Source organism: Natator depressus, chromosome 7, assembly GCF_965152275.1.
Source record: "Natator depressus isolate rNatDep1 chromosome 7, rNatDep2.hap1, whole genome shotgun sequence".
Taxonomy (NCBI): Eukaryota; Metazoa; Chordata; order Testudines; family Cheloniidae; genus Natator; species Natator depressus.
Window position 1 is genome coordinate 22,744,808 of NC_134240.1, and position 17,482 is coordinate 22,762,289.

At 41.9% G+C, this 17,482-nt stretch overlaps 1 protein-coding gene across 3 annotated transcripts in view; it reads left to right on the top strand.

Moving 5' to 3' along the window:
- The window catches only part of KBTBD12 (kelch repeat and BTB domain containing 12), a 67,934-nt gene that overhangs the window by 891 nt on the left and 49,561 nt on the right, over window positions 1-17,482 (top strand). The window contains exons 2-6 of one of the 3 annotated variants that reach the window (XM_074957651.1): window positions 2,560-2,580; window positions 7,590-7,673; window positions 7,797-8,982; window positions 10,063-10,333; window positions 15,229-15,379. In XM_074957651.1, the coding sequence (XP_074813752.1) occupies window positions 7,913-8,982; window positions 10,063-10,333; window positions 15,229-15,379 (1,492 nt within the window). In that variant the 5' untranslated portion in view covers window positions 2,560-2,580; window positions 7,590-7,673; window positions 7,797-7,912. The remainder of the gene's footprint in view (window positions 1-2,559; window positions 2,581-7,589; window positions 7,674-7,796; window positions 8,983-10,062; window positions 10,334-15,228; window positions 15,380-17,482) is intronic. The other 2 variants (XM_074957650.1, XM_074957652.1) reach the window with 2 other exon arrangements.

Consider the following 17,482-nt stretch of genomic DNA (forward strand, 5'->3'; position numbering starts at 1 on the left):
ACAACCAGCAAGCTATTTGAATCTCACTGTTGATCGACAGGAGATGTTAACTCTTAGAACACTAGCATTTGCTAACCAGGTGATTTGCTCTGGTAAGTGAAAGTTTCAAATAATTATTGTCAATTATATTTCATAAGTTTTGCCAATTTCAGAAATGAAAGTGGAAATTGGTTTATACAAATTATTAAATTACACGTATTGTAGTTGCAAAATAGTCCAAACAATTTATAAAAGCAAAAACATGAATAATATTTCAAGCTTTCCAGTATTTTCTGGTATATCAAACATGTTCTAGGCAAACAAAAAGAGAAACTTGAGAGCTTTGGAAGATGGATTTAGTTAACAGAGCAAATTTTAGAAAAATGGCCTCGTTTTCTGAACACATAATTTTGGGTGTGTAAAATACTTGTGCATGCACTTTTTGTTCACTATCACTTCTCTGTGCAAATAATATTTTTATATACGCAAAAACCATCTGCAAACTGCAAACTGAACAAAAATGTATAACTTATATCACTTTCATGTGCCACTGATTAGTGCACAAAAACTGCTCATACAGGAATTTGCTTGTGCTAATTTTTATGTGCACAAAGTGCCTGATCTAATGCCCACTACAGTCAATGGGAGTCTCTTCATTGATTTCCCAGGGTTTTGGAGCATTCTCGAATTAAAGTCAGGCTAAGGCATCATAGAAAAGGTAGCCCACTTGGTCATTTTATTCCTAGCTCTTTGATATTTATGAATCTATAAGATTTTAAAGAAAAAAACATTCCTGGTATTTGCTGAGATTGAATCAGTATTAATCTAACTCCACTTCAGGGCTCTGGGCTGGCAATAAATGCAGCTCTCAATGTCAGAACTTTCCAGGATCACACACGACACAACCCCTTTGAAAAGCAACCAAAGCATCTTCAAGTATCCACTGATCAAAGACACAGCCAACAGTTTTTGTAGCATTGTAAAATGCTGAAGACCCCATTGTTAAGTGTTGTGTTGTTTCTCCACACACAAAGAGCAAAACATTATGTTCAGTCCGAATTATTTTTACTTTAGTTTAAGAGAGCAACAAAACCAGGAAGAAGAAGTGTCCATGAGGGAGCAGTGTGTGCGTGTGTGTGTCCTCTGTAACAACCTGACCTGAACGTAACACAAAATGGCTGCCAGTCTCTGCTGACAGCAGTTAGCATTTTAAAAGTACAGTACACACAAACAGGGTCATAACAGTTACATAGCTATATACAATACATCACAGTAGGGAACACAAGGTCATGTATGCTGCTTGTCACTCATGATCCTGGTTTTTTTTTAAATGAAAGTTCTCATGCACACCATTTGCACATTGGAGATCACTGGGGAGCCTATCAAGAGCATGTCTAGCAACAAGCTTTCTAGCAGAAGCCAGCCCATGTGTGGGGTGCATAAAACCTCACATTTCCTAGGACTGCGTGAAAATAAATATATACTAAAGGGTTTTGAAAGAAGAAATGAGCAAAATACACACACACTGTATGTTATATGGACCAATCTCATCCCAAGGACAGAATTCTACTTGCAATGTCTACAACCTCAGAAAAGTGTAAAGACTCATCACCCCCATCCCTTCCAGCTCAAAGCAACTCAGTGCACATCACCTAGAACAATGAAGAGACATTAGTTATAGGTCTGATCCAGCTCCCATTTAAATCAATGGGAGCCATTCCTTTGACTTCACTGGGACTTGGATCAGGCCCGATGGGCAAAATTTTCAAAAATGTCTGTGTGACTTAGGAGCCTGTGTCACAGTGAAAGCCGAAATCACTTTTGAAAATGGGACTTGGGCTTCCAAGTCATTTAGGTGGAGGTTTTATAGAAAGTAAAGCCCATTACTAACAACATCTAAAGGCCGTACAGTAATATAATACTGGGATTCTAAACACACGGTTTATAATGTTATCACCCTGATATTGATTTACCTCTCCAGTGGCTGCTAGCCAAGGCATAAAAGTATATTTAATCAACATATTTTCTTCATAGCTCATCAGAGCATAGAAACATAAAGAATATGTAGTCAGAGGCCCCAGTTTTTGGCTTTGACTGAGCAGTGCTTGGTACAGAACCCAAAGGAAGATGGGACAAAGAAGGCTTTGTACCACCTTTGTATCCTCCAGATTCTAGGACTGGCCTGAAGGCTGCTCTATCTTACATTTGACTGCCATCTTCCACAGGGGCTTATTCTGGTGGCTGGGAATTGTTGGAGCACAAAGGTAATCCAGCCACACCCCTTTCCCTCAGCCAGGCCACCTGTGTAGGGACTAAGAAGGAATGACAGACTCACAGTGCTGACTCTACCCCAACTGAGAAATCTCTCTATACAAGGGAAATCTGTGGTGGTGGTGGTGGGGGGGGGGTAGCTCTACCTGGTTTACAGTCCCTTTGCATTGGAGCAGCACAAAGGGGCTGTAGTGGAACTGAGAATCGAGGACAGAGTACGCTTACAGTATGATAGCTTCATAAAAGCCGAAATTCATGATTCTGAGATAACAACTGTGTTTTTATTTATATTTTTAACTGTTCCTGCAGCACCCTAGAGCCTCGGAGAGGGTAAGCTTTAGTTTCTGCATAACATTATGTATTATTATTATTAATAAGGTTCACTTCACAAAGAAGAATATTAAATTAAACTAACAAAACAGGTAAAATAAAAATAAAGGTAGCAGACCAGAACAGGAGGTAAATCAACAATGTTGCTCTGAAATAAAGTAACATTTGCAATTGAAGATTTGCAGTTGGATCCATTTTTCATAGCCAAAAAATATGAAATCAGCAAACAAGGCTATAAATATATTTTGGGCGCCTGGTGACCTTACAAAGCATTCAAGCATTGTACTGGAGGTTTTATAATGACATCCAAGCCCTTTGCTTGATATAAATACAGTATCTGGCTGCAATTTACATTTGTGTCCCATTTATCCTCTCCTTGATATAAATGTTCCATCTTTTCCCTTTATAAACCAGAGCAGAAAGCAGAGCAGTCCCGTTTTATTATTATCCTTTTAATAACCTTTCTAATAGTGTAAGTGAGAGTAGTAATGTCCTTCCAGTTACCTCACCTAAATGAAATGTTCACTGAAAGTCAGGAAGAGAATGGTGGTTTTGTAGCCGAAGCATAGGAGTGAAATTCTGGACCCACTGAAATCAATGAAAGGATTTTTTCACCCCTGGGTTTTATTCCTGGTTCATCTTCAATCTTCCTCAGTAACCTTTCAGTTCTTTGTGCCAAAGTTTCCTCATCTGTAGAATGGGGAAAAATCCCTACCTCACAAGGGGGGTTGTAAGATTTCATTCAGTAATGTTTGTGGAAGCACTTTGAGATCTTTGATTGGAGGAGGCTAAAGAAATGCACAGTTCTTATGAGGAGAGGTAAATATTATAACTTCAGATCTGAAAAGTGTTAACTCAGCAGTTAAAGTTGAAGTAATTTTCATCCTTCTTCATAACAAAGTATAAAAAAAAGACAACTCCTACTTAAAAAAATCAAGGCCCAATTAATTAAGGCCCAATTAATCCTACAAGCCCTCCATATCCAGAACTCCCAGTGAAGTCAGTTACCAGATCAATAATGTAATGGGTTCTCAAATATTCAGTTTCAATGTAGACAGCAAAAAACAGCTGTACTGTCATCTTTCACCAGCACAGGGCCCAATCCTGAGATCCGTTTTCTTTCTCCCCTAAGTTTTTATTCCAGCAAAACTCTCATTTCCTTTCACTGAGTACAAACGGAGTCATAAGCTCAGAATTTGGCCCTCAGAGAGACTACGAAGTTATGGTTTATTTTCCAGATACATTTTTAAAATGTGGTAATAATCCTGATCCATTGCTCAAATTTGTTGTGTTGACCTCAAGACTTGGAAAACGGAAAGAAGTGACAAAGTCAATTGATGTGTCTGGCTTTTACTATAGGTTCAGTGTAAGAAATCCACAACTTGCTAAAACAGCATGATGACTAGTTATGCAAACATCTTAACAACTGAAAACACAGTCCTGGGGCTGGTACTGTAGCTGCACAGCCCTTCCTCACTTGGGAGATAATTATGATTTCTAAACTTTGACACTACAGAGAGATGTGGACTCTGCCGTGAGGAGCCCCTTAGTGGATTTTTTTGATAATTTCATACACTTATGTTTTTCATAGTGATGTGGTTTTTTTTTAACAAAAATAAGCCTACAACCTAGAGTCTTCTTGTTAAAGCTTCAGGAAGCTGCTCACCACTGCTGCAGTCTGAGATCCTGCTCCTGCTTGTGTATAATGTTTCTTATTTGAATAGTCCTATTTAGTGTTTGCAGGATTTGGAAACAGGTTTATGATAGTATTTATAACAGCTTTCAAACATGGCTATACCATGGCTTTACAGCCTGTCTACAAATCACTTACCCTGTGACATGATTCCTTAACACAGCTCTGTAACAGTACTGTCTCATTATCACCCTACAAACAAAAAGTGTGTTAAAACACCGATTCCTCTAGACATGACAGATACATGTGCATTGGCACAGATTTACAAGGCCTCATTCTCCCCTCACACCGATTTTATATCAGTGCATCTCCAAGTCCATAGCTTGTTAAACTGAATTGGGGAGGTTGTGGGGCACAAAGAAAAAGATTACAAAACCACTGTGTCCTTCACATTTTTTCCCTATGGATAAACATAAAGATACAGTATATAAATAATTAAAATTCAATTAAAATACCATCTGGGGCCACTATAGATGGCATCAAACCTTGTTAAACTATGTCACTGAATTACATAAAGGCCTTTGGAAAGGCTGTAGCACACAGTTTAGAAACATAGGCCGGATTCTCCCCTCAGATACCCTGGTGCAAATCAGTAGTAAACGGAGTTACACTGGTGTAAGACAATGCAGACTCAGGCACATTGTTTAGTCCCAGACCCCTCCCAACAACACTACCAGATCATATTATTTTAAGTTATTATCCATGCTGGGAGGAATGGCCATGTTTTAACAGGGTTCTCCAACATGGTAAATATCATAGTGCAGGCAGACAGGACTGTATTTTTAAACACGCGGGAAGAGTGGAGGCCCTCAGATGTGATGGTGATGGGTAGGTAGGTAGATAGAACCTAACTCTCTCCCTCCATACCTCTTTCTTCTGCTTTCCCTCCACTGGTTCCAATGTTCGTCTTCTCCTCCGCCCCCAGCACGCTGTCCTCAGATCTAAGAACAATCCCCAACCCTATGTATCCCCGTGGGTCTCTCCCCACTTCCTGCAGCCTTTCCCCTGCTCACCTGGGGTCATCCTCCCCTCCCTTGCCATGCGAGCACCAGGTTCAGGGTTGCCTTTCCTCAGTGATATCTTCTCTGCCTGCCCTATTGTTCTCCTCAAACCCACAGAGAAGGCTGCCAGCAGGGGGAGAAGCAGGGTGGTATCTGTTACTGCACCGAGTACGAGGCTGCCTCATGGCTGTCCCTGCTAGTGGGAGGACAGAAGTGCAGGGATTTTCTCTCAATAGCCTTCTGCATGCTGGGAGCTGAGCCGGGAGATGCAGTGGGGACAAATGGGTAGGTGGTGCCACCCAATGTCTGCCCATTGCCCATTACGTCTTTGACTTAAGCAGAATTATAACAGAATGACTCCAGTTTGAGCAGAGAACCAGGTCTGTTGTGTAAACAGTCCCTTTCTATGGTCTCAGTGGGCTTGAATCTCTACTTCCTTGCGTTATATACATTTACTCTGGTGTAAAATGGTAGTGAATCTGAATTCTTCACTGACTTGCATTGGTGGTCATATTTTACGCCTGCTTCACAGAAGTGTAAATGACTATACAAGGTGTGACGTAATGAAGAATCAAGCCCACAATTGTTGTTAACCTTTTGGGCACATTTCCTGCAGTCCTTACCCAGACAAAACTCCTGCTGAAGTCTTTAAGGATCAGTGAGCACTGAAGTGTGCCACTGATGGACTAGATGATTTCAAAATAATCAAGCGGTCTGAGCTAAATGAGGTGAACTATAAGGGGACATTCAGCATCTGCGTGGTGGACTGTTTTTCTTTATGGGTGTGTATGTGTGAACTGAAGCTTGAAGGCCTGATCCATGGACTTTTACAGTCATTGAGAATCTTTCCATTTGCTTTAATAGACTTTGGATCAGGCCTTAAGAGAGGTGACAGCAGGGAGCCACAAAAGAGAACGCTGAAAGGGAGGTTTGGGGTTTCTTTGACAAGAAAACTGAGGGGAGAAAAGGGAAAAATTACTGAACCCCAAAGATCATTTGAGGTGGCCTTTGTCTTTGGAGAACACGGACTCACAAAATGTTATTCCAGTTATTTGCCAATGTAAATGTCCTGAAATCAGGCCCTTTGTATTTAATTTTTATATCTGTGACTTGTCAGGAAAAAGGGAGAAAAACTGAGAGCCAAATGACAGAGATAAAATTATAGTAGTTGAAAGTATATTTTTTCCCTTGGAGTTTTATCACATCTAAAACTAGTCAAGGCAGGCAAAAGACTTTAATTAGGGATCAATCCTGCATTAATTGCACTCCCAGAACTCCCACTGGGTTGCAGAGTTTGCAAGGCAAATACTGGAACATTGTGCTAGCCTATGACAGCCTGAAAGTGATTCTAAATGGACTATAAACAGAAGTAAAAAGAAAAAAGAAAAGGAGTACTTGTGGCACCTTAGAGACTAACCAGTTTATTTGAGCATGAGCTTTCGTGAGCTACAGCTCACTTCATCGGATGCATAGCATATCGTGGAAACTGCAGAAGACATTATATACACACAGAGACCATGAAACAAAACTTCCTCCCACCCCACTGTCCTGCTGTTAGCAGCAGGACAGTGGGGTGGGAGGAAGTTTTGTTTCATGGTCTCTGTGTGTATATAATGTCTTCTGCAGTTTCCACGATATGCTATGCATCCGATGAAGTGAGCTGTAGCTCACGAAAGCTCATGCTCAAATAAACTGGTTAGTCTCTAAGGTGCCACAAGTACTCCTTTTCTTTTTTCTTTTTACGAATACAGACTAACACGGCTGTTACTCTGAAACCTATAAACAGAAGTGAAACTGACCAGTTGATTCTCAGAATCCAGGCTGAGATAAATGTAAAAGGTAATGGTGACAAGTAAATTTTAAATTTCTTTCAATTTTAATAATCTGAGGTGTGAAAGCTATTTGTCACATAGGTAAGCTCAATAAAATATATGACTTTTAACCTGACAGCGTACGTCAAAATAGGCTCAATTGATGAGTATCAATACCAATAACTGATTTTTAGGCTAAGCAGCAACACAGGGCCTGATTTTCAGTTAGCAGGTAGGTGGATGTCTACATATGATATCAGTAAGAGTTTTGATTGACTGAGGCCTGGAGGACTTGTCCTTGCAATTTTAGTTCCAATTGGGACGTAATATTTAATTGCTTGGATCTCTCTAAACAATACCATAAATATTTGGTAGCATGCATTACATCATTAGAACATTACTGTAATACAATATTTTTTTCTATTAAATGCCAGTGACCTGTCAGAATGTTAAAATATGTATCAGTTTTAAATGCAGAATGAAAAGTATATTTCATTTGTTCAGGCATCAAAAATGAGAGGGAAAATAATATAGTCCTCATCTTGGAATCAAGCTCAGTTTGAAAATGAAACTGTTACACATGCTCAGGTATGTATTAATGTTTTATAACCTGTCCTTTAGAAATGCTTACTATCGTTAGGATTTAACAGCAAAATTCAACTGTCAGAGGATTTATTCTTATAAGAAAATTATATGCTTTCCTCCCCCCAGAAATATTTTATGATGAAGGCATATCACTTCGAGAGCAATCAGACATGCAAGTAGCCCTTCTAAAAATCAAGCAAGTTCTTGAAGAGATTTAAAAATAGAAAATTTTGAGTTTTATCATGGATCACAAGACTGAAGGGAAAAGGAAGCAGCGACATAGCTTGACTTTACTGGATCAATTAAACAGTATGAAAGAATTAACACAAATGATTGATGTGGTCCTTGTAGCAGAAGGTGAGAAGTTCCCCTGCCATAAACTGATATTGGCTGCATTCAGTCCCTATTTCAAAGCTATGTTTACCTGTGGCTTGCTTGAGTGCACCCAAAGAGAAGTGGTGCTCTATGACATCTCGTCAGAGAGTGTGTCCATAATACTCAACTACATGTACAGTGCAGATTTGCACCTCACTAATTTCAATGTCCAAAGTGTTGCTGTTGCTGCATTTTTTATGCAGATGGAAGATGTTTTCAATGTGTGTCAGAAATACATGATGGACCATATGGATGCTTCCAACTGTGTGGGGATCTACTATTTTGCAAAGCACATTGGGGCAGAGGAATTGTCCGATCAAACCAGGCAATATTTGTATCAGCACTTTGCTGAGGTGAGCTTGCATGAAGAAATATTAGAGATTGAAGCACAGCAATTGCTGAGTCTCATAAGATCAGATGATCTGAATGTATCCCGGGAAGAGAGCATTTTGGACTTGGTCCTCAGATGGGTGAACCATAGCAGAAAATCACGTGTCGAGTACCTGATTGAACTCCTGAAGCAAGTGAGACTGGAACTTGTAAGTCCTTCTTTCCTAGTGGAAGCTCGGAAAAGGAACACGGTGCTTCTCTCTAACTCAGAATGTCATGATATGATTGATGGAGCGTTAGAAACTATAAAGAAATCCACCCACCCCTCTCTCAGTCTTCGCTATGGCATGGAGACCACCAGTCTTCTACTTTGCATCGGCAATAATTCTCTGGGGATTCGATCAAGACATGGTAGCTATGCAGATGCCAGTTTTTGTTACGCTCCTGCAACACAAAAGACTTACTTCATTTCCTCCCCAAAGTATGGTGAGGGTTTAGGATGTGTGTGTACCGGTGTTGTCACTGAGAACAATGATATTATTGTGGCAGGGGAGGCCAGTGCTGCCAAAATGTCTAGACAAAAAACCAAGAACATTGAAATTTATAGGTGTGTATCCTCAAACGGGAGGAAAAAATTAATCATTGTTTTAAAGTTAAACAATAAATAATGTTCCTGGAGCAGGAAAAGGCCACTAGAGAAAGCATTCTTCTCCCCATATGTTTGTATGCGGATTTCAGGTACCCAAAGCAATTTGTTACAAAGGGCAATCTGTCCCTCTCCATGAAACACTGAGGCATCTCCTTCTATATTAAGGGCCAAATCCTGACCCTTTTACTCATGAGAAGGCCCATTGACTTAGATGGAATCCTTGTATAAGTAAAGTGAACTGGATTTCATCCTAAGTCTCTTTCTGTAGACCTCATATTCCCCTAACCGAAAGGTCATCAGTTTGTTAGTATTTTCTTTCCTGGATCATTCCTCCAGGTCATTTATTTAATAGTGATGCTGATGTCTGAGATGTGGAAATTAATGAATGAGTTTGGTCATTCGTGAATCTACACCCAGCTTTAACTATACCATGCTGATGATGCATGGGAGCTAAAATGTAATAACCATAATCATAATATTAAATAAATAATTATTAATAATTAATAATATTGAAACCTTCACTCTGTTTTTACTCATTCCTCACTCAGATAAACCCACATTAAGGAACATAGGATCTTTGCCAGAATCAAGACTGATTACAAACTGAAGCCAACATCAGCAAATGTGGGGCCTAAATTGAGGCGCATAAATCCACAATTAGACACTTAAATAAATGTGGCCTTTGTTTCAGAGGTGCTACTGCAGGTTTCACTGAGTGCAGTGGGAGTTATGAGTGCTCAGCTCATGCAAAATAAGGACACTTTAATTGTGGTCAATATTTTCAAACTTGGGTGCCTAGAATTAGGTTCCTAAGTCCCTACTAAAGCCCTGATAGTGCAAACACTTATGCATGTGAGTAATTTAATGCACATGACTAATCCCACTAAGTTCAAGGCTAGAAATGTTTCTCTCTGTTGACAAGAGAAAGAACTTCTGTTGTCACTGTAACATCATCTGAAACTGGAGAAGGGAGATTTAAATACAAAATTGATATGATTTTATCAGAACCACAGTTTCTAATTTTGGATTTTCCTACAGGTACCACAATAGAGGAAACCGGTTTTGGCAAAGTTTGTGCACTACTCAGTTTCGTGAACTCTATGCCTTGGGCACTGTTCATAATGACCTGTATGTCATAGGAGGGCAAATGAAACTGAAAAATCAATATCTGGTCACAAACTGTGTTGAGAAGTATTCCATGGAGCAAGATAGCTGGAGAAACGTGGCACCTCTTCCAGTGCAACTGGCCTGCCATGCTGTGGTAACAGTAAATAATAAACTCTATGTGATGGGAGGCTGGACACCACAGGTAAAGAAGTGTACTAATTATTTTATTCTATAAAAGCTAGCTAACCTGGCTTATGTGCTGCCTAACTTTGTGGCTCTTCTTGCATAGTTTAAATACCTCAGTTATAAGCAAAAAATAAATTGCACTCATTCCTCTCACATCTTTAATGGGAAAATCAAGCAGGCCAAGGAGAAATAATGTCCATGTCATATAATCTTCAATTTATATGCTACCTGTAATAAAGGCAGTTGTTTCAAAGGGAGTTTCTCAGTGAGAAAAAAATTAAAAATGCATCCTGTCTAAACACAGTTTCACTCATGTTCCATTTTTAAATAGTCATGGGGTAAATCCTGAAGTCCTTACTCAGTTTTTAATCCAGCGAAACGTTAATTAAAAAGAAATCATGGTGATGATTATACTTGGCTCTTCCCTGGCACTTTCACATCCCACTAGTTAATAATTGTCCTCTATAACTTTTCTATCAGCAGCAAATAGTTGTGTTTAAATAAGAGACAGAACAAATCCTGCATCTTGGCAGGGTGTTAGACTAGATCAATGGTTCTCAAACTTCATTGCACCGCCACCCCCTTCTGACAACAAAAATTACTACATGACCTCAGGAGGCAGTGTCGAAGCCTCAGCCCACCTGATCACCGCCACCCCAGGTGCCGGGGCCAAAGCTCAAGCCTCACCACCCCATGCGGGAAGTGGGGCAAAGCCGAAGCCCAGGGCTTCAGCCCCAGGCAGGCGGCCTGTAACCTGAGCCACACTGCCACCCAGGGGCTTTGGCCCCAAGTGGTGGGGCTCAGACTTCAGCCTCAAGCCCCAGCAAGTCTAACACCAGCCCTGGTGACCCCATTAAAACAGGGTCGTGACCCACTTTGGGTCCTGACCCATAGTTTGAGAACCCCTGGACTAGATGACCCTTGCGGTCCCTTCTAACTCTATATTCTATGATTCTAAGACATGGACCCATACTGGAATCCAAAATCCAACCCCTATAAACTTTGGTAAATTTCAGGTCCAAATCCATATACAAGCTTCACAGCTCAGCTCCATTACTTGGGGAATCTCTTCCGTTTTTAGGTGTTTGGGTTTTTTTTTTTTTTTTATAAAAAGTTAAAACTTTCAGTGGAAAAGCAAAAAGAAAAGGAGTACTTGTGGCACCTTAGAGACTAACCAAGCTTTTCATCAAAAAATTAGTTTGGTCACAAATGCAATTTTCCACCAAAAAAATTTGTTAGACTTTATTTGGGACATTTATAATATATGTTGTTGTCTGTAGGATATTAAAAATGTGATCACGTCTCATTGGTTTGGGACCACTTTTTAGAATCAAATCTTTAAAAATTTAAGACTAAAACATGTTCAGAAAACACAATTTCCATCTGTTAAGATATTCTGAGTTTGGAAATCCCTAAGGAGGAAAGAGAATGTTAAGAGAGTAGGTCTGACACTGAAACTGAGCAAAGATACTTTCTCTTTTTTAAATAATTAAAATACAAGGACGTACTTAACATGGAAATAATATGGCTGTAAAAAGCTCAAGCTGGGTGGTGTGTAATATAACAAAGATAGATGTTAAGGTAGACGCCCAGCTTTTGTCTAGCTTGATAGCTCTCTAAAACGAAGGAGAAAATGCCTGAGAAGCTATTGTCCTGAATATTGAGCCAAGACTGGTAAAAATACACGCACCTGGGAACTGATACCTGCCAACTAGCACTTTCTGTGACAATTCAGGAGGACGTATCTATGCATAGAGTTGTTTGGGATGAGCAGTTTAGCATTAACTGATAAGGAGTTACATAAGAATCTATCTGCACAGGTCAGAATGCATTAGCCACAGTGGTGAAATAAAGATTTTAAGACCAATGACCCAGTGGTAGGTGTGTTGCTTCAGTATTAGTATTCCCCTCTCAGGCACTAAGGGTGTATATTGGGGTGGGAAAACTACGGCCCGTGGGCAACATCCGGCCTGCCAGCCAATTTAATCCAGCCCTTGAGCTCCTGCTGAGGAGCGGAGTCTGGGGCTTGACCTGCTCCCGCACTCCAGCCGGAGCGTGGGGTCGGGGGCCGCTCGGCATGTGCATGCCACCACTCCACAAGACTCCCACAAGCAGCAGCATGTCCCCGCTCCGGCTCCTCCATTTAGGGGCAGCCAGGGGGCTCTACGTGCTGCCCCCGCCCCAAGCGCCACCCCCGCAGCTCCCACTGGCTGGGAATTGTGGCCAATGGGAGCTGCAGGGGTGGCGCCTACAGACGGGGCAGCGCACAGAAGCACCTGGCTGCACCTCTGCTTAGGAGCCGGAGGGGGCACATGCCACTGTTTCTGGGAGCTGCTTGAGGTAAGCGCTGCCCAGAGCTTGCACCCCTGAACCCCTCCCGTGCCCCAACCCCCTGCCCCAGCCCTGATCCCCCTCCCATCCTCTGAACCCCTCGATCCCAGCCTGGAGCACCTTCTTGAACCCCAAACCCCTCATCCCCAGCCCCACCCCAGAGCCTGCACCCCCAGCCCAGAACCCCTCCCGCACCCTGAACTCCTCATTTCTGGCCCCACCCCAGAGCCCATACCCCCAGCCAGAGCCCTCACCCCCCTCCTGCACCCCAACCCCAATTTTGTGAGCATTCATGGCCCACCATACTATTTCCATACCCAGATGTGGCCCTCGGGCCAAAAGGTTTGCCCACCCCTGGTGTATATGTATGATATTGTCAAATGAGCAGTATGAAAGCATATTAAAGTTTCTCAGGTTAGGGGTTATCTTTATATTTGCGCAACCCTGAGCACTCACTCCATCAGCCTTGACAAAGATTAATAATATAACATTGCTATAGTGCCATAAGTGTACATATCAGTTCACAGAACATAGTCAAAGATATGCTCTCCCCCCTGAGACCTTATAATTGAAATAAGACAAGGCAAACTCAAGACAGGACATATAACAACAGCTCAGGAGAGGGAGGGCCTGACTCACCACAGCATTACTCCAGTTCTGCACTGGTGTAACTGCACTGACGTCAATGTAAAATTGGAGTAGTGCAGTGAGTATCAATCAGGCCTATGGAACTGGGAGTTGTTAATAATGAGAAGGAAAGAAGGATTTTATGAAGGGGTTCTGTCAGAGGGTAGCTGGCCCTCTGAGGGGGTCCGGAGCTCAGCCTACCTATGAAGGCTCAACGAGGGGTACATGAGACAGCCCAGGTTCACCTGGGACTAATTACGTCATTGAATAACTGAGAGGCCATTAATTAGGCAGGGAAGCACCTCGGCATCATAAAAGGAAGCTACTCTCCGTGGGGGTGGGCCAGAGAACAGAGGTTCCTGGGGAAGGGAACTGTCCCTACAAGGAGAAAGTTCTCAAGGGGAGCCTGGTGAGGGGACTCACCAGAAAAGGAAACCAATAAAGAATGTTCCTAGGTGGGAGAGGCTCCGAAGGGGAGGAGCTATGAATGCCAAGGCTTAGTGGCCCCTGTGGAAGGACTTCATCAGGTAGCAACAGAAGCCCCTGATCAGAGGAATTCTAGGCTATTCTGAGGATGGGTGGTCATGGTTTGATCTCTGTGAGGATCTTGACCCAGAATGAGAGACCCTTCCCCAGCCAATGACAAAAGGCCCTGGCTCCAGAAGATGATTCTGGGACAAGAGGGCCTTGCTGGTAAGGAACCTGGACATAAGTGGGGTTGATGGACTAAGGTTAATTCAGCCCCCCTCCCTCTTCGGCTAGAGATGCAGAGGGGGAGGCCTGTTTGTATACTGTTCCACCTTTGGGTTACATAAACTAGACCCCTGCAGGGGCCCAGTTCAATACACATGTGTCTTGTTGCCCTTAGTGAAAGCCCACTGTGGAAACTGAGGCAGGGATGTAATTGTGATGCTATACTGAAAGGCTGCTCGAGGAGTGAGGACCGCCATCACAGGTAGGTTTGGGAGGAGGCTGATGAGGGCAGTGAGATGGTTGTGGACTCTGGGAGCAGAATGGAAGAAAAGTGTGAAGTTGAGTGTTCTGTACACAAAAAGCAAAGCGTGCACGTTCAGTGTAAATTACTTTCATTATCTAGCCTTTGATTCCTTGCCCATTGCCATGATGTCACAGTGTCTTTATACTAAGGAAAACAACAAGCAAAAAAGAACAAATATAACAACCCCATCAGTAAGCAGAGTATGCGTGTGTGTGCTCTCTCTCTCATTGAAATACTTCAGAGCCGTCCCCCACAGCAGACTACTTACATTTAAAGGGGCCATCACATAATTATAGCTGAAAAACATAATTATAGCTGCTTATGTAACACCAAAAGAGGGAGAAAATGGGGAGGAAGACTGGAATGAACAGGGGGGGCAGGAGTGGGTATGGGAGGGGTATAATGGGAACAAAGCTGTAGTTGGAAGCCAGGGGGTTATTATTAAAACTATTAAATGGAAAGATTTAGCAATTGTTCAGTTTTAATTATTTGTTGATTAAATAAATAGACATTAATTCAGAACAAATATTGTATATAAAGAGGTTCTTCGAACAGCCTTTAAAGTACCCCATCAAAACTCAGCATCAGTAACCAAGTAAACAGAAATTCAGTCTTCAGGAGAAAGGTTTTGACTTATTCTTAGAGCTTCACAGCGGCCTTGTAAAAGAGCTATGTTCTGTCAGAACTGCATCCATAGATGTTTTGTTATTACCCAAATCCTCCGCTTTTTTGCCATAGAATATAAATGCATTGTTATTCATCTGTCTTCTACAATGTACTTCTAGCCACAAGTCATGGGTGCTGGTAAATCGTAGTGAGTATTAATCACTTCACAGCTATAATTGATGTGTTTATGTTATTTATCTGCTCAGCTGTCTGCTGTGATTAATTGCACGCAGGCATGTCCAGAGGGCTCCAAATGTTGTATTATTATATGACTGTCATATTTCATACAGATGGATCTCCCTGACGATGAGCTGGATCGATTAAGTAACAGAATGTTGCAGTATGACCCAGGCCGAGACAAATGGACAGAGTGCACACCAATGAAGTACTCCAAATACCGTTTCAGCACAGCTGTAGTCAACAGTGAGATTTATGTCTTGGGTAAGAGGAAACAGATTTTTAACAGATAGCACAACCACTTTTTATTTTTTCCAGCAATTTGCCTTCGTGAAATGAAAGACTGCCCCTTTTGTTTTCAACAGTAGGGCAAAGTATATTGGACTCAATGGATTGAGTTTTTCATTTTTTTCATAATTTCTTGCATTCTTAAATTCAGTTAGGTGAAGCTGAAATGAAACTTTATTGCTCTGGCTTAATAGCATTTCTTTAACCCCTTCCATCTGAGGATCTCAATGTTAATGAATCCAGACTCACAACACAGCCCTTTTGGGTAGGGAAGTATCATTACTACCATTTTACAGCTGAAGAAACTGAAGTACAGAAAGGTGAAGTAACTTGCCCAAGAGATCTGGCAGGGAGAGACTAGACCCCAGCTATCCCAATCTCGTGCCTTAACCTCAAGACCAGTCTTTTTTATTTTGGGGTCCAGTGCAACTTCCATTAAAGTCAATGGGAAGATTCCCATCCACTTTGCTACTGTCAAACATCGTGGAGAATAAAGATAAACCAGAACGAAGAGAAGGTGATGGTTTAATGCAGAAAAAGAATGAAGGCGTTTCAGGCATAGGGGGAAAAACAGGAAAAATACATAGCTTGGAAGGAGAGTAGATAACAGGAAGGGGAGTGGGAGGAAATGAGAGCAGAATTATAGGCAAGGGCTTGACTGTGCAAGGCCTTGAAAAGATGAGGGTTAGAAACTTGAATGTGACATGGAATAAAAGAGGCAGTCAGTAGAGGGTTTCCAAGAGGGGAGTGATATGAGGGGAGTATCATTGGGTAGCAGAGGAGGAAGATGACTTCCACCCTGCCCTTATCTTGGTTTAGAGAGACCCTTGTCTTCAGCGGAACCGAGTGTCCCCATAGGCATAGCCAGGAATAAGCATCAAAAAGTGGAAAATGGTTAGTGCCAAAGGTCACTGGCAGGTGAACTTCAGCATGTTGTCAGATAAAGGTAGTGTTGCCTATGTAGGTTCAAAGGTGCTTTGAGATGACCAAATATAGATGAAGTCCAGTCCTCTGTGGTAGGTACAATAAGGAAAGCTTGAAACAGGCCATGTAGTGCGTAAGTAGAGGCAGCAGCAATGGCAAGGAAGAAAGAGGCTCTATTCAAGTATTTCAGGAACAAGTGTCCTGAGATCAAGACCAAGAATTCTGTGATGATACAAAAAAGGCAGGGAGAGAAAAATGAAGCAGTCTTGGGATGCATTTGATTAAATAGATTGGCAGTCTTCTGTACAGTAAATGTGATACTGTAACACAGAGAAGCTTTCTGAAGAGCTGTGGTTAGTAAAGAAAAACTACATTCAGTGTCCTCAGTCTAAAATGTCACATGGCAAGAAACATGTATCGCAATGAATAAAAGAATGAAATATATATAGTTTTGCTGAAAGTGCCATTTTAGTCTGAAAAGTGGCTGCAAGAATGGCAATGTGGAGTTCCATGTTTATGGTCTCTTCCTTAACTCAAGATTTGCTTCGTTCACAAGTGAAAAGCTGTATTCTGCTATTTAAAACTGTCAGTGCCACAAACTGAGCAGGGTTCTGAACGTCAAGTTGTGTTCTCTCTTGCTTGCCAGTCAATACCAATAACAAAGATTCTGTATGTGGAACTTTGCTAACAATTCTGTTGATGATGTGTGAGCCAGACGAGAAGCCTGCTCCCTCTCCCATCACTGTGTCAATTCTTCAGGTCTAACAGGAGCAAAAGGAGGTTAAAACACTGGGGCTGACCTTGCATACCTTTACATGCATAGTCCTTCCATTATAGCAGCTCCACTGAAATCAAGGGGATTATTCATGTGAGTAAGGATTTGCAGGATTGGGCCCTGTCATAGACTTGCTGGTCCTTCAAGAGGATTTGGACTTAGGTTCACCTGTGACAGATCAGCTACCCTCCCCACCCAGCTGATCGTGATCAGCTGGGGATCAGGTGGCTCAATTCACTTATCAGACCCAGATGGTGAGGAGTTGGGTGAGAGAGCTTATTTGTGGAAGAGAGCTACAGGAGGGTGATTGTCTCCTGTGATAGGCCCTGAAGGGAAGAGGTCCTATTGGGACCCGGGAAGTGGGCGGGCAAAGCCCGTCC